Below are 18,242 nucleotides of genomic sequence, written 5' to 3' on the forward strand. Positions count from 1 at the left end.
ACTGATTCAGAGGTATAAAACAGCCATAGAATTAGTTAGGAGCAAGGGAGGAATCCCGATCATATGTGGCATTCTTCCAAGAAAGGGAGTGGGAAATGAATGGATATCGAGGGCACTTGGTGTCAATTGCCGGCTGGAAAGATATTGCAAATCAAATGCAATATCTTTCATAGACAACTGGGAGCACTTCTACGGAAGAAATGAAATGTATGCTCGTGATGGGGTGCATCTATCGAGGGCTGGGGTTGTTGCTGTTGCGAACTCGTTGGAAGGAGTGGTTAGAGGTGTTTGTTTGGGTTTAAACTGTTAGTAGATAGAGGTATGGGAATTGATTTGGAGGAAGGAGGTAATAAAAGTATGTGTTTGTGGGAGAAAGGAATTGGCAAAACGATCAGGGAAAGAGAAGGTCCGCAAAATAACAATTCACTTAGGGTATATTACACTAACAGTAGAAGTCTAAGAAATAAAATTAACGAATTAAATGCTCTTGTCTGCACAGAAAAAATAGATATTATTGCACTTACCGAAACGTGGATGAATGTAGAAAATAGAGAACTATTAGCTGAATATCAAATAAATGGATTTAAACTATTTCACTCAGATAGATATATTAGACGAGGAGGTGGAGTAGCCATATATGTTAGGGACAATTTGAAATGTAGTCTCAAAGAGGGAATCAAAACAGAGCCACACACAGAAACTATTTGGATAGAATTAAACGAAAAAGCAAATAATATTATATTAGGAGTAATATATAGGCCACCAAATTTAGACAGAATGGAAGCAAAGCACCTATGGGATGAAATATCTAGAGCATCTAGATCTAACAGTATTTATGTCATGGGTGACTTTAATTTTAGCGGAATAAACTGGTTGAACAAAACAGGGAATAGTGAAGCAGAAGATTTTCTAGAATTAATTGACGATTGCTTTCTTACGCAACACATTAAGGAACCAACACGGGAAAATAATATTTTAGATTTAGTGTTAACTAACAGGGAAACGCAAATTAATGACATCGAAATAGGGAGTGAGCTAGGGAGCAGTGATCACAAAGAAATCAGATTTAGCATAGAATGGAATAGACCAGTAGGAGAAAATTCTGTTAAAGTGCCAGATTTTCGAAAAGCTGATTTTAATAGCCTAAGAAATTTTTTGGGTCAAATTGATTGGAAAGTCTTGGGTATGGGGTGTGGGCCGGTCTTGGAGCGAGACATGAACCCAGCGATAGGTGACTTAAATGGGGATTTCGATGTGGATTCAATATATAACTTATTTAAGAATATTCTAAACAAAGCACAGGAACGTAGTATACCATACAAATTGAATAGATCGAATACTAATGACCCAAAGTGGATAACAAAGAATTTGAAGAACCTTATAGGTAAAAAGAGAGCTTGGTACAAAAGGATTAAAAATGGGGAGGTCACTTTAGAACAGGAATTCGTACAACTGGTTAGAAATGTTAAAAAAGAGATAAGGAAAGCAAAAAGAAACTATGAAGTTCGCATAGCAGGGCAAGCAAAGACAAATCCTAAAGGATTTTTTCAGTTATATCGTACTAAGACTAGGGAAAGGATAGGTCCATTAAAAACTGAGACAGGTCAAATAACAGATAGTGATGAAGAGATGAGTAGTATTTTTAATAAATATTTTGTATCTGTATTTACTAAAGAGGAACTTAACAATATGCCTTCAGCCGAACAAGTCTATGTGGGTGGGGACGAGGACAGGTTGACGAGTTTAGCAGTTACCAGGGAGGATGTTCTTAAACAAATAGTAAAACTCAAACCAAACAAATCCCCAGGGCCGGATGAAGTGTTTGCCAGGGTGCTTAAAGAATGCAAAGAGGAGCTTTGTGACCCACTGTCAACCATATTTAATAAATCAATAGAGTCAGGCAGAGTGCCAGAGTTTTGGAAAGTTGCTAATGTGATACCAGTTTTTAAGAAAGGAGATAGATCACTTGCGTCTAACTATCGACCAATTAGCCTAACGTCTATTGTGGGAAAGTTACTCGAATCCATAATAGCAAATAAAATTCGTCTTCATCTTGAAAAACATAAATTAATAATTGAGTCGCAACATGGTTTTATAAATGGCCGTTCATGTTTAACAAATTTGTTATCTTTTTATTCTAGCATTGTTGAGGCAGTTGATAGTGGTAAGGGTTGCGATGTTGTATACCTTGACTTTAGCAAAGCTTTTGATACAGTGCCACATGAAAGACTGATTAAAAAGATAGAGTCTCATGGTATTGGGGGTGCTATATTAAGCTGGATTAGGGCATGGCTATACCAAAGGAAACAGAGAGTTAGTATAAATGGAATCAAGTCAGAGTGGGAAAATGTTGTAAGTGGAGTGCCTCAAGGCTCTGTCCTGGGACCTCTGTTGTTTATAATATATATAAATGATTTAGATTCAGGTTTGAGTAGCAACATTTGCAAATTTGCCGATGATACGAAAATCGGTAGGGAAATTAATTCGGAGGAGGACTCACTATCACTTCAAGTTGATCTAGATAGGGGTTTGAAATGGTCAAAGGATTGGCAGATGCAGTTTAATGCTGATAAATGTAAAGTTCTGAGGTTAGGTAATGATGATAGAGTTACAAGATACGAGCTAGATGGTGTTGTGATTGCGAAGTCGGATTGCGAAAGGGATCTGGGAGTTATGATTAGTAAGAATTTAAAACAAAAGGATCAATGCATAAATGTTCGTAATAAGGCAAATCGGACACTTGGATTTATTAATCGCAGCGTTAGTAACAAGACACCTGGTGTGGTTCTCAAGCTATATCTTGCTCTAGTTAGGCCCCATTTAGATTATGCAGTTCAGTTTTGGTCGCCATATTATAGAATGGATATAAATTCACTTGAACGTGTCCAGCGTAGGATGACTAAGTTAATTCCCCAAATTAGAAATCTTTCATATGAAGAAAGATTAACAAAGCTTAAGTTGCATTCACTGAAAAGGCGAAGAGTTAGGGGCGACATGATAGAGGTTTACAAGTGGGTGAATGGACATAACAAGGGGGATATTAATAGGGTATTAAAAGTATCAACACAGGACAGAACACGAAACAATGGGTATAAATTGGATAAGTTTAGATTTAGGAAAGACTTGGGTAAATACTGGTTCAGTAACAGGGTTGTAGATTTGTGGAACCATTTGCCGCGTAACGTGGTGGAGGTGGGGTCCCTCGATTGTTTCAAGCGCGGGTTGGACAAGTATATGAGTGGGATTGGGTGGTTATAGAATAGGAGCTGCCTCGTATGGGCCAATAGGCCTTCTGCAGTTACCTTTGTTCTTATGTTCTTATGTTCTTATGTTCTTATGATAATATAACAACACTCAGGAGCTCTGGTTAACACAACCTCTCACTGTGACTTCACCTGACCGACTGACTTCACCTGACCGACTGATTTTTTTAATCAGTCTTTCATGTGGCACTGTATCAAAAGCTTTGCTAAAGTCAAGGTATACAACATCGCAATCCTTACCAAAATAAAATTCGTCTTCATCTTGAAAAACATAAATTAATAATTGAGTCGCAACATGGTTTTATAAATGGCCGTTCATGTTTAACAAATTTGTTATCTTTTTATTCTAGCATTGTTGAGGCAGTTGATAGTGGTAAGGATTGCGATGTTGTATACCTTGACTTTAGCAAAGCTTTTGATACAGTGCCACATGAAAGACTGATTAAAAAAATAGTCTCATGGTATTGGGGGTGCTATATTAAGCTGGATTGGGGCATGGCTATACCAAAGGAAACAGAGAGTTAGTATAAATGGAATCAAGTCAGAGTGGGAAAATGTTGTAAGTGGAGTGCCTCAAGGCTCTGTCCTGGGACCTCTGTTGTTTATAATATATATAAATGATTTAGATTCAGGTTTGAGTAGCAACATTTGCAAATTTGCCGATGATACGAAAATCGGTAGGGAAATTAATTCGGAGGAGGACTCACTATCACTTCAAGTTGATCTAGATAGGGTTTTGAAATGGTCAAAGGATTGGCAGATGCAGTTTAATGCTGATAAATGTAAAGTTCTGAGGTTAGGTAATGATGATAGAGTTACAAGATACGAGCTAGATGGTGTTGTGATTGCGAAGTCGGATTGCGAAAGGGATCTGGGAGTTATGATTAGTAAGAATTTAAAACAAAAGGATCAATGCATAAATGTTCGTAATAAGGCAAATCGGACACTTGGATTTATTAATCGCAGCGTTAGTAACAAGACACCTGGTGTGGTTCTCAAGCTATATCTTGCTCTAGTTAGGCCCCATTTAGATTATGCAGTTCAGTTTTGGTCGCCATATTATAGAATGGATATAAATTCACTTGAACGTGTCCAGCGTAGGATGACTAAGTTAATTCCCCAAATTAGAAATCTTTCATATGAAGAAAGATTAACAAAGCTTAAGTTGCATTCACTGAAAAGGCGAAGAGTTAGGGGCGACATGATAGAGGTTTACAAGTGGGTGAATGGACATAACAAGGGGGATATTAATAGGGTATTAAAAGTATCAACACAGGACAGAACACGAAACAATGGGTATAAATTGGATAAGTTTAGATTTAGGAAAGACTTTGGTAAATACTGGTTCAGTAACAGGGTTGTAGATTTGTGGAACCATTTGCCGCGTAACGTGGTGGAGGTGGGGTCCCTCGATTGTTTCAAGCGCGGGTTGGACAAGTATATGAGTGGGATTGGGTGGTTATAGAATAGGAGCTGCCTCGTATGGGCCAATAGGCCTTCTGCAGTTACCTTTGTTCTTATGTTCTTATGTTCTTATGTTCTTATGATAATATAACAACACTCAGGAGCTCTGGTTAACACAACCTCTCACTGTGACTTCACCTGACCGACTGACTTCACCTGACCGACTGATTTTTTTAATCAGTCTTTCATGTGGCACTGTATCAAAAGCTTTGCTAAAGTCAAGGTATACAACATCGCAATCCTTACCAAAATAAAATTCGTCTTCATCTTGAAAAACATAAATTAATAATTGAGTCGCAACATGGTTTTATAAATGGCCGTTCATGTTTAACAAATTTGTTATCTTTTTATTCTAGCATTGTTGAGGCAGTTGATAGTGGTAAGGATTGCGATGTTGTATACCTTGACTTTAGCAAAGCTTTTGATACAGTGCCACATGAAAGACTGATTAAAAAAATAGAGTCTCATGGTATTGGGGGTGCTATATTAAGCTGGATTAGGGCATGGCTATACCAAAGGAAACAGAGAGTTAGTATAAATGGAATCAAGTCAGAGTGGGAAAATGTTGTAAGTGGAGTGCCTCAAGGCTCTGTCCTGGGACCTCTGTTGTTTATAATATATATAAATGATTTAGATTCAGGTTTGAGTAGCAACATTTGCAAATTTGCCGATGATACGAAAATCGGTAGGGAAATTAATTCGGAGGAGGACTCACTATCACTTCAAGTTGATCTAGATAGGGTTTTGAAATGGTCAAAGGATTGGCAGATGCAGTTTAATGCTGATAAATGTAAAGTTCTGAGGTTAGGTAATGATGATAGAGTTACAAGATACGAGCTAGATGGTGTTGTGATTGCGAAGTCGGATTGCGAAAGGGATCTGGGAGTTATGATTAGTAAGAATTTAAAACAAAAGGATCAATGCATAAATGTTCGTAATAAGGCAAATCGGACACTTGGATTTATTAATCGCAGCGTTAGTAACAAGACACCTGGTGTGGTTCTCAAGCTATATCTTGCTCTAGTTAGGCCCCATTTAGATTATGCAGTTCAGTTTTGGTCGCCATATTATAGAATGGATATAAATTCACTTGAACGTGTCCAGCGTAGGATGACTAAGTTAATTCCCCAAATTAGAAATCTTTCATATGAAGAAAGATTAACAAAGCTTAAGTTGCATTCACTGGAAAGGCGAAGAGTTAGGGGTGACATGATAGAGGTTTACAAGTGGATGAATGGACATAACCGGGGGGATATTAATAGGGTATTAAAAGTATCAACACAGGACAGAACACGAAACAATGGATATAAATTGGATAAGTTTAGATTTAGGAAAGACTTGGGTAAATACTGGTTCAGTAACAGGGTTGTTGATTTGTGGAACCAATTGCCGCGTAACATTGTGGAGGTGGGGTCCCTCGATTGTTTCAAGCACGGGTTGGACAAGTATATGAGTGGCATTGGGTGGTTATAGAATAGGAGCTGCCTCGTATGGGCCAATAGGCCTTCTGCAGTTACCTTTGTTCTTATGTTCTTATGTTCTTATGTTTATGGAACTCACTCCCTACTGAATTGAAAAGCTGTCCAACTTTTACATCATTCAAAATCAATACTAAAAAGTACCTAATTTCATCTTCATAGTTTTTCACTTTTTGCCTTAAAATTGCACTGTATCAATTGCAACCCAATCTCCCAACCTTTATGTTCCCAATTTGAACATCTTTACCATTGTGATCATTGCTGTTTTCTTATATGTGCTGCCAATCTGTTGTATGGTGTTTATAAATCTTGTTATCTGTATCTTTTGCTACCCAGTCTCCCAATCTTTATGTACCCAATCTGAACATCTTTACCATTGTGATCATTACTGTCTTATATGTGCTGTCAATCTGCTGTATGGTGTCTAGTAACCTTGTTTAAATTACTAATCAAGCTGTCAATGTAATCAATCAGAGCTTTAATATAACAATGTGCTTTACTATACCTACTTATCTCTCTCATCTCATTTTTCTCTTGTAATGTATCTTTCATTTATCAATTCTGATTGAAATTACCTACTTAAAATTATCTGTTAGATTAAGGACCTGCCCGAAACGCTGCGCGTACTAGTGGCTTTACAAGAATGTAAATACTGTACTATCCAATGTATTCTCACAAACCCAATGTACCTTCTTGTATATATATAAATAAATAAATAAATAAATAAATAAATAAATAATGGGATTGGGAGGTTGTGGATGGGAGTTGCCTCGTGTGGGCTGGTGGGCCTTCTGCAGTTGCCTTTGTTCTTGTGTTCTTATGTAAGTGGATGAATAGACTGAAGATTGATGATTGATGAAGATTAAGCCACCCAAGAGGTGGCACGGGCATGAATAGCCCGTAAGTGGTGGCCCTTTCGAGCCATTACCAGTATCAATAGATGATACTGGAGATCTGTGGAGGCGCAACTGCACCCTGCGTGACGGGAGATGTCTCCCGTACCAAGTGGTGACCAAATGGTGGTGGTGGTGTGGTGTCGTTTCTACGATTGATGATTGATGAAGATTAAGCCACCCAAAAGGTGGCACGGGCATGAATAGCCCGTAAGTGGTGGCCCTTTTAAGCCATTACCAGTATCAAGAGCTGATACTGGAGATCTGTGGAGGTGCGACTGCACCCTGCATGACGGGAGATGTCTCCCTTATGAATGTGTTAAGATGAAGATGAAGCAACCCAAAAGGTGGCACGGGCATAAATAGCCCGTAAGTGGTGGACATTTTAAGCCATTACCAGTATCAGGAGCTGATACTGGAGATCTGTGGAGGTGCGAATGCACCCTGCATGACGGGAGATGTCTCCCTTGTGAATGTGTTAAGATGAAGATGAAGCCACCCAAAAGGTGGCACAGGCATGAATAGCTCGTAAGTGGTGGCCCTTTTGAGCCATCACCAGTATCAATAGATGATACTGGAGATCTGTGGAGGTGCGACTGCACCCTGCGTGACGGGAGATGTCTCCCGGACCAAATGGTGACCAGATCGTGATGAATAGACTCAACAAAGGGGATATTAATAGGGTATTAAAAGTATCAACACAAGACAGAACACGAAACAATGGGTATAAATTGGATAAATTTAGATTTAGGAAAGATTTGGGTAAATACTGGTGCGGTAACAGGGTTGTTGATTTGTGGAACCAGTTACCGCGTAACGTGATGGAGGTGGGGTCCCTCGATTGTTTCAAGCATGGGTTGGACATGTATATGAGTGGGATTGGATTGTTATAGATAGGAGCTGCCTCGTATGGGCCAATAGGCCTTCTGCAGTTACCTTTGTTCTTATGTTCTTATGTTCAATGTACCTTTTTGTATATAAATAAATAAATAAAACTTCATACTTATGTTCTTAGTACTACATTGTGGCTTAATAAATAAATAACATATAAATAAAATCTAATAAAACTACTTATAAACCAAATAATAACCTCCACAAACAGGAGAGAATGAGAGTGTTAGAAAGCGGGTCATAAGCGACCGATGACGTCATCACAACAACAACACCTCACGGGCAGGAGGGAGGAAAACCTTCATATAGTAGATCATGGTCGTCGCCCCTAACTGAACAACAACACTAGTAGTAGTGTACTGCCTACTACACCAAGGCCTTCTTGCCTCCATGAGGGACTCCTGGGGCTCCCCAATCATCTGCCCGTCTCTGTGGTGTTTGGCCGCGATTAGTTTCTGCTGATAAGCCACATTCATTCCGCGATTAATCCTTGACGGTGGTGTGGGGCTCATCCCACGAGCGTCGTCGCCCCCAACTCAACAACAACAACAGTATCAAGAACACTAACACCCTTGTTAGTCCTTTGTATACAATAAGAGGTAAATCGGTAGATTTTTTTTATAAAAAGTACAGTTGTGGCAATATTGCATAGTTCAAGTTTATTGAGGTAATGAAATGCATCTCAATTCCCCCTTGCTTCATGGCTATGCCTGCACCTGTATTGTAAACTTTATCAGAGTACCTGAGTGTACCTTAAACTACCTTTAGTGTAATTGTAGTCATTTTACTAAGTTTATTTTATTACTAATCATATGCCTTCAATTTTATATTCACTTTCATCTCAATATGATTATTTTTTAATTTGAATTTTTATTGTAATTTATTAGAACCCCATCAAGAGGTGTGGAATGCATGTTGCAGACACTTGGTGGAGGTTAGTGTGGAATGCAACACCTGGTGATGTCAATAAAGTTGATCAGTCAGGCAAACAAGCAGTTAGTTTGTAGTGTAGTTTGCATAGATTTTGCAGTATCTTGTGATGCCCAATGAAGGTTTGGTTAAGTTTTGAGCCCCTGTGACTGTACATGCGACTTTTGAGCCCCTGTGACTGTACATGCGACTTTTGAGCCCCTGTGACTGTACATGCAACTTTTGAGCCCCTGTGACTGTACATGCAAGCAATGAGTCACAATAACGTGGCTGAAGTATGTTGACCAGACCACACACTAGAAGTTGAAGGGACGACGAAGTTTCGGTCCGTCCTGGACCATTCTCAAGTCGACTTGAGAATGGTCCAGGACGGACCGAAACTTCGTCGTCCCTTCAACTTCTAGTGTGTGGTCTGGTCAACAATGTACATGCAACTTTTGAGCACTTGTGAAGTTGGCACTGAGCTTGCCAGTAATGTTTCTAGCACTTGTACTGACCCTGCTGGGATGTTTGAAGATATCCCTGCAATACTGGTGTCTTGCATGTTATCCTGCATGACTCTTGCCAGTATGAAACACTGGATAAGCACCTTAGGGAGAAACCTTGTGAATCTACTGTAATAGCTACTTTTCATATTGAATAAATTACTTATTTTTCTTTATTGGATTTTAACCATATTTATTTATTAATATTGTAATTACAAAAATTCTTCAGATATGTACTGTACTGTACTTCAAAAATCTTAAGACTGATTCTGTTGTTTAAAATACAAAGCTTATTCAGTCATTTACAAAGCTTATTCAGTAAATTAAAACGATAGTATTTAAAAGTACTGTAATATCTGTTCCTATACCTAATTGATATAGACATAGATAGAAAAACTAGCATCTTTGTAGCCTGTATTTTTTAGAAAAGTCTTTATTTTCAAAATTTCAGGTCATCATCATGACCCGACACTCCAAAAACTGCACAGCCAGCTCTGTCTACTCTTACCATGAGAAGAAGAAAGATGCCAAGGCCTCAGGGTATGGATCACTGAAACTACGTTATGGTAAAGATGGTGTGAAGGATTTTGACTGCTGCAGCCTTTCACTTCATCCATGCCGCAACCCAGTAATAACACCAGGTATGTGCTGTGTTCTCTGCTGGTCCCATCAGTGGCTCCATAGTGCTAATGAGACTGACTGGTATCACATGGCCACTTCATTCATATCAAGCTTCTGAGACATTTACAACCTTTTGGGGACCAAAATTTTTCCTCAAAGAGACAGCAGGAGCATCAAAGAACAACCCAAAACCAGGGAAAACTGGCCAGAAAGTTAGATTCAATAAAACAAACCATTGCTCTTTAGAAAATAAAATTTAGAGAACAAAGCAAACACTAGTTAGCAACTGTTAAATAAACCTGCCCTAACTTCTCTGGCCACCAAACACTGACAGGTCAGGTCATACAGTTCAACCAAGCCACTCTCCACTCAAGATCCTGGTATCACCCTGTTCACATCTTTCCTGCAGGGCTTGTATTTCTCCTACTCAAGCTACGTGGTTTTGGCGTTCTTGGTACATTAATCCTTCAACTGCAAATATCAACCATGGTTGATTTTACATGTACTGTAGTGCGAGACTTTAAACTCATGGGGTTTACTTTTGCTTTCTCAGGCCTCCAGTAAATAGATGCCATCTTGGAAAAAATCATGGGCACCACATCTCTCTTTGGTGTGAGGGGCCTCGGTACGAACACGTTATAATTGCCATCTCATTTAGTACGTTTCCTAGTTTCGAGTCATTTTCTCTGCTACATTTACATAAATTGGGATCTCTGTACTGGAACACCTTCCAACGTGAAGAAATCGGCACTTGAACATTGTGCTCACATTGGGTAGTCGACCGTTTACTCATCAGGGACGCGTATTTACGTTTGCGTGCCGAGTCAGTTTTACAGTAGCTGTCGTTCAGAGCACACCACTAGACTTATCTAACCTTTCTTGTGTTTTCTTGGATAATTTTTGTATTCTTCGTGTAAAGTCACTATGGCACTGAAGAATGTTAGTCATAAGAGCCAAGCAAAAACAAATATTGGTTAGAACCATGATAGAGATGAAAAAAGAACTCGGCAAAATATGAAAGTGGTGCCCATGTGTCTGTTCTTACTACCAATTTTGGTATGCCTAAATCTAGTTCTCTAATAAAAGAAATGTGTGCAAAATGGGGGAAAGTGCACTCTTAAGTTTCTTAAGAGGGGAAACAGGAGAGGATAAAGAACCTCAGAAGCACAATTACCTGAAGTTATAATGGTAGATGACTTCCCTACCAAAGAAAAACATCTTTCTTCCACCAGCCTGTCCTCCTAAGGTTTCCCAACGTCAAGAAAACTGTCAAATTGAAGTGAACTGAAGTGAAGAGTGAATGAGCTTGTTGAATGCAAGAGGAACCTGTGACTCATTGAACCCAGTGACTATTACAGTATGTCAGTAGTACAGTGTGAGTAAGCCAACTACACCAGAAGATTCGTAATTTCCTAAGTGTAGTTACAGGATGAGAGTTGTGCTCATGGTGTCCCATTGTCCCAGTACTCTGTCGTATAACGCATTGACACTATTGGCGGTTTTGGCCTCCACCACCTACTTGGCTTGCTCCAACCATATACCACTGTTTGCAAAAGAAAACTCTCTAATTTTTTTTTTTTTTTTTTTTTTTTTTTTTTTTTTTTTAGATATATACAAGAGTTGTTAAATTCTTGTACAGCCACTAGTACGCGTAGCGTTTCGGGCAGGTCCCTGGAATACGATTCCCTGCCGCGAAGAATCGCTTTTTCATCCAAATGCACATTTTACTGTTGCGTTAAACAGAGGCTACAGTTAAGGAATTGCGCCCAGTAAATCCTCCCCGGCCAGGATACGAACCCATGACATAGCGCTCGCGGAACGCCAGGCGAGTGTCTTACCACTACACCACGGAGACTGGACACCTTTTTGGCACCTTCGTTTCCTTAGCTTGAATCTGTGTCCTCTCGTTCTTGAAGTTGTTGGTTTCAGGAATTCCTCTTTGTTAATTTAGTCGATTCCTGTTAGTATTTTGTAAGTGATGATCATATCTCCTCTTTTTCTTCTATCTTTTACTTTTGGCATGTTTAAAGCCTCCAATTTCTCTTTGTAACTCTTTGTTTTTCAGTTCTGGAAGCCATTTTGTATTATGCCGTTGCACCTTTTCCAGTTTATGTTCCTCTTGAGAGTTGGACACCATACAACTGCTGCATATTCCAATTTTGGTTTCATAAAAGTCATGAACAGTTTCTTTAGTATTTCACCATTCATATAACTAAAAGCAAATCTTCAGTTGGAAAGCGATGCATACGCTCCTCTCACATGTTATTTGTGTTCCTCTGGCGACAGTTTACTATCCAAAACCAACCCTAGGTCTTGTTCTTTATTAGAGTTCTGTAATTTCTTTCTACATAATTTGTAAGTTGTGTGTGGTCTATTTTCTGCAATTCCTCATTCCGTAACATGCATTTATTCACATTGAATTCCATTTGCCTCTTGATGCTCCTAGAACTTATTTTATCTAGATCAATTTGAAGGGCATTACAATTGTTTGCAACCCCTATCTTCCCAGTATATGGGCATCATCCGCAAACATGTTTTTATAATTCTGTATTCCTTCTGGTAGATAGTTTATGTAGATGATAAACATTACTGGTGCAAGAACTAAGCCCTGTGGTATTCCACTAGTAACACTCCTCTAGTCATATATATTGTTTCTGATTACTGCCCTCATCTGTCTGTCAGACTGAAAATTTTTCATCCATGTCAGACGTCTCCCTGTCACCCCTCCAGCATGTTTGTTTTCAGAGCAACCTTTTGTGTGGGACTCTGTCAAAATCCTTTTTTAGGGGAAGTCCTTTCGGCTCCCCAGAGCTATCTGGGCTGATATGAATGTATTAGATCCTGGCATCAGTCATGTGTATGGAGTTCTTAGGCCTACCGGGGACCACGAGCCAGAACCTGCACCCTCTCAGAGAGGCACGAGGAGCAATGGCCTGTAGAAATCCCTGTGTGTGTCAAATACTGTCACCTCGTATCATGCCACCTCGAACCACTGCAGTTTGCGTTCAGGGTGTCCCCCCTCACCCCTGCGTCTTCGGGTTGGTTCGTCTTCCGGCTGTGGCCTCCTCCGGCCCCAAGCCCGGGCGTTCGCGCCCGCCGCGATCCGCTCAACCCCATCAACCAGGTATCCCCGTTCCATAAGCTGTCTCGTACTTTGTTTCACCTCAGGCCTGCTCATGCGCTGCCTTAGCCGTCCTGGTCCTTGGACTAGGTGCACTATTTTTTCTCTCTTCCCCTCAGTTTGTTGTGTCCCCCTTTAGTTCAAGATTGTTTCTGTTGGCATTGGCCTCTAGGGGTCGGGTTTGTGAGCTTCATGCCCTCCTCCGGTGCAGAGGTTTCTGCTCTTTGGATCCTGGTGGTCAGTTTGTTCAGTGGCAGCCATCTCCTTCTTTTCTTGTGTAGAACGAGATGGCGGGCTGCCAGAGGGGCCCTTGGCTTATTGATGCTTGGTTGGCAACCCGTCCTCAGACCAAGTCCATTTTATCCAGAGGTCGACCCTAAAGACATATTCATCAATTTTAACATGCTGTTCATTCAAAACAGAACTTTTCTCAAATATTAATTAATATTATTATATATTGGCATATTGTGCATATTTAGGCACTGGCTAGGTTGTGTGTTTAGGTTCTGTTGCCGATTATTTGTATTTATAGTACAGTACATGGGTGAAGCATTTACAGCGTTGTAGTTCAAACAAAAGTCATCAGTGAAGAACTCGTTCCGGAAGTGTTCGGATATCATCAGTTGTGAGTCGTGTGTAAACCTGTTTTTAATTCATAAACAGGGGGTTTGGCGGGTGCATGGAATGGACTTTGGGTCTTTGTTTAGAGGATAGGCTGTGGTTGGTTAGGCTGGGGGTGAATTATGTATTGTGAACAAATGCACATGGGCTGTGACGAGGGTTCGAACCTACGTCCGAGAGGATCCCAGACACTGCCTTAATCGACTGAGCTACGACATGGTTAAAAGAATTGCAACCGGGAAATCAACTTGACCTACCCAGATTTCAGAAGCATCTTTTGTGAGCCCTCCAAAAGGTACAGTAATTCAAATTTAAAAAGAGCCCAAGATTTCACCCCAAAAAGAAACAAAAATCCACTGCTGATGTCAAGAACCAGCATGATGCACCCCGGAACACCAAAAAGGAAAGCAGAAAGGCAAAAACCCTGCACAAAATAAGAAGTTCGTTCCAAGTTTTCCTCGAACTGTAAGCAAACAGGCACAGAACAGCCACACCTCAGAAAGCATCACCAGGCCAACAGCAAAGTAGGACCATTGATCTCATGAAATGGGCCAAAAATTAAAGACCCCCACAGACATCCCAGGTGTCTGTGAGGTCATGCAAGAGCTCCTATGAGGAAAAAGTGATCGGGCAATAAAATAAATCAGACAACCGAGGCCAGAGCAACAAAGAAAAGACCCAATGTCCTGCAAAGAGGTTTTTAGACGCAACATGGGACTACAACATTCTTTGGAAGCATCCCAAGCTCCCAGCACCAACCTTGGCCCAATCAATAAAAGGCCAGAAATGGGCTCTCTCTTTTTCAAAGATGAAATTACTAACTTGGAGAATGTGCAGAGAACTTTTACTCTCTGAATCCATACAGTAAGACATGTATATTATTGGTACTGCATAAAAGCTCTCAAACTGCTCTTCAGAGTGAATGTAAGAGATATATAATAATTTACACTTCGAAGAAAATTGAGGGACTAGTTCCTAATCTGCAGCTGGAAATATTTACTTATGAGACAAGGAGGTATTACAGAACCTGTAAAAGATCCCTTTTAAAAGTAGAAAAAGGGGTAAAGAAATCAAGACCTTTCAGCTCCCTCCCTAATCCAGACCTAAACATTAGAAATAACTAGCCAGCCTCTCTTGGTGTTTCAAAAGGGATCTTTATAACTGCCTCGAAAGATATCTGATCAACTGGACTGTAATTCATACATTGGACTGCAAACATTGGCATCTAGTTCACCAGACCAACCAGAAGCCTTGGTTAGAGATAGGATTGCAAGAGTTTTGATCTTCAGAAACACCTCAAGGTAACCACAAGGAAAGGTAAGGATCTCTTATCCTTAAGCTCCCCTCACTTTGTAGAGAGAACCAGATTCTGGTCTTGGCTCTTGGTAGGTCAGGGGGGAGGTCTCGGAGGACTGGTAAACTTCCCAGGGCTTAGTTTCACCTTAGTGCAAGCCAAGCTATGGGGAACTTCACAGCCAACTAGAAATTTTAGTTTCATTACAGTATATACTTAAAAAAAAATATAGTTTTTTTAACACTATCGGTCACGTTGGACCGGACTCTCGTCCATTATTTTTCTCCCGAGTCCTAACTTTGGACCGGACTTGCATCCACTACAAAAATATTTGTATAAAATTCATTTTTTATCCAATTGACCTCGGAATAGTATCAAAATAAGCGCCTTTAGAATGTGCACAATTTGATACCAAAATGAAAGATGTAACATGAAACTTGATGTTCGAACACTTATATGATTATAAACAGGTTTTTGGTCAAAATTTTAAAATATTTGTTAAAATTCCAGTTTTTTTGTTATTATTATGGGATTAATTTTAAAATACGCGCCTTTTTATTGTGAACAATTTGATACCAAAATGAAAGACGTAACACAAAAATTGATGTAATCAAACTGAAGGAGTATACACATTAGGTTGCAGTATACAAATTGGTGCTCGTTCACGGGTAACTTTAGGCTTATCTGCGGGAAGGCACTCCAGGCTTTTGTACATAATATTCATACACATCTGTAGGGAATTTAATTGCGAACACAATGATACCAAAATGAGCGACGTAGCACGAGAATTAAGGTGAGAAAAATGGAACGAGTATGCACATTTTACTGATTTTGTGCGCTCACGGGTAACTTTTGCAGACTTTAGGCTTTGCTGTTGGGAGTCACGCCTGGCTACCGCCAGGCGGTAATGTTAAAATGCATCAGGAAAAAACATGTGATGTTGCACACTTTGGACTCAATTCTTTAGTCAGGTCCTGAAACCTGTTAGAATATATGCAGATATCATGTGCATTTACATAATGTTACTGTATATACAAATCGGTTAATTCACACATGTTGTGTGTTTCAGATGGTCATTTATTTGATAAGGAAGCTATCCTGGAATACATCATCTCAAAGAAAAATGAAATTAGGCGTCAAATTAAGGAATATGAAAAGCAGTGCAAGAAGGAACAGGTTTGTAATAGATTTTTGTTGAGCTATATATGTTCTTTCATGAATAGACTCCCTTGGTTTACATGACCGCTAGAGTTAGCATTAGAGGTGTACTGTACTAACTTGTTTTATATTCTGAGACTGCAATTTGGATCCATATTTACAAGGTCATCATGCAGTAAAGGCAGATTATGGTCACTATTAATTTTTTTGAAATGTACCAGTGTGTCCCAGGAGTGACTGTGGGTGTGGAAATGTACCAGTGTGTCCCAGGAGTGACTGTGGGTGTGGAAATGTACCAGTGTGTCCCAGGAGTGACTGTGGGTGTGGAAATGTACCAGTGTGTCCCAGGAGTGACTGTGGGTGTGGAAATGTACCAGTGTGTCCCAGGAGTGACTGTGGGTGTGGAAATGTACTGGCATGTGTGGGGTGTGGGAGGCACGGGCATGTGTGGGGTGTGGGAGGCAAGGGCATGTGAGGGGTGTGGGAGACACGGGCATGTGTGGGGTGTGGGAGACACGGGCATGTGTGGGATGTGGGAGGCACGGGCATGTGTGGGGTGTGGGAGACACGGGCATGTGTGGGATGTGGGAGGCACGGGCATGTGAGGGGTGTGGGAGACACGGGCATGTGTGGGGTGTGGGAGACACGGGCATGTATGGGATGTGGGAGGCAAGGGCATGTGAGGGGTGTGGGAGACACGGGCATGTGTGGGGTGTGGGAGACATGGGCATGTGTGGGATGTGGGAGGCACGGGCATGTGTGGGGTGTGGGAGGCACGGGCATGTGTGGGGTGTGGGAGACACGGGCATGTGTGGGGTGTGGGAGACACGGGCATGTGAGGGGTGTAGGAGACACGGGCATGTGTGGGATGTGGGAGGCACGGGCATGTGTGGGATGTGGGAGACACGGGCATGTGAGGGGTGTGGGAGACACGGGCATGTGAGGGGTGTGGGAGACACGGGCATGTGTGGGGTGTGGGAGACACGGGCATGTGTGGGGTGTGGGAGACACGGGCATGTGTGGGATGTGGGAGACACGGGCATGTGTGGGATGTGGGAGACACGGGCATGTGTGGGGTGTGGGAGGCACGGGCCTGTGAGGGGTGTGGGAGACACGGGCATGTGAGGGGTGTGGGAGACACGGGCATGTGTGGGGTGTGGGAGACACGGGCATGTGTGGGGTGTGGGAGACACGGGCATGTGTGGGGTGTGGGAGACACGGGCATGTGTGGGGTGTGGGAGACACGGGCATGTGAGGGGTGTGGGAGACACGGGCATGTGTGGGATGTGGGAGACACGGGCATGTGTGGGGTGTAGGAGACACGGGCATGTGTGGGGTGTGGGAGACACGGGCATGTGAGGGGTGTGGCAGACACGGGCATGTGTGGGGTGTGGGAGACACGGGCCTGTGTGGGATGTGGGAGACACGGGCATGTGTGGGGTGTGGGAGACACGGGCATGTGTGGGGTGTGGGAGACACGGGCATGTGAGAGATGTGGGAGACACGGGCATGTGTGGGGTGTGGGAGACACTGGCATGTGAGGGGTGTGGGAGACACGGGCATGTGTGGGGTGTGGGAGACACGGGCATGTGTGGGGTGTGGGAGACACGGGCATGTGTGGGATGTGGGAGACACGGGCATGTGTGGGGTGTGGGAGGCACGGGCCTGTGAGGGGTGTGGGAGACACGGGCATGTGAGGGGTGTGGGAGACACGGGCATGTGTGGGGTGTGGGAGACACGGGCATGTGTGGGGTGTGGGAGACACGGGCATGTGAGGGGTGTGGGAGACACGGGCATGTGTGGGTTGTAGGAGACACGGGCATGTGTGGGATGTGGGAGGCACGGGCATGTGTGGGGTGTGGGAGACACGGGCATGTGTGGGGTGTGGGAGACACGGGCATGTGAGGGGTGTGGGAGACACGGGCATGTGAGGGGTGTGGGAGACACGGGCAGGTGTGGGAGACACGGGCAGGTGTGGGGTGTGGGAGGCACGGGCCTGTGTGGGGTGTGGGAGACACGGGCA

At 42.1% G+C, this 18,242-nt stretch overlaps 1 protein-coding gene across 1 annotated transcript in view; it reads left to right on the top strand.

The window, feature by feature from the left end:
* The first annotated feature begins 8,256 nt into the window (after positions 1-8,256).
* The window catches only part of LOC123761597 (nitric oxide synthase-interacting protein homolog), a 41,079-nt gene continuing 31,093 nt past the window's right edge, over positions 8,257-18,242 (top strand). The window contains exons 1-3 of the mRNA XM_069330749.1: positions 8,257-8,588; positions 9,856-10,045; positions 16,131-16,237. Coding sequence (XP_069186850.1) covers positions 9,865-10,045; positions 16,131-16,237 — 288 coding nt within the window. The 5' untranslated portion in view covers positions 8,257-8,588; positions 9,856-9,864. The remainder of the gene's footprint in view (positions 8,589-9,855; positions 10,046-16,130; positions 16,238-18,242) is intronic.

The sequence above is a fragment of the Procambarus clarkii genome, chromosome 24 (genome assembly GCF_040958095.1).
Source record: "Procambarus clarkii isolate CNS0578487 chromosome 24, FALCON_Pclarkii_2.0, whole genome shotgun sequence".
Classification (NCBI taxonomy): domain Eukaryota; kingdom Metazoa; phylum Arthropoda; class Malacostraca; order Decapoda; family Cambaridae; genus Procambarus; species Procambarus clarkii.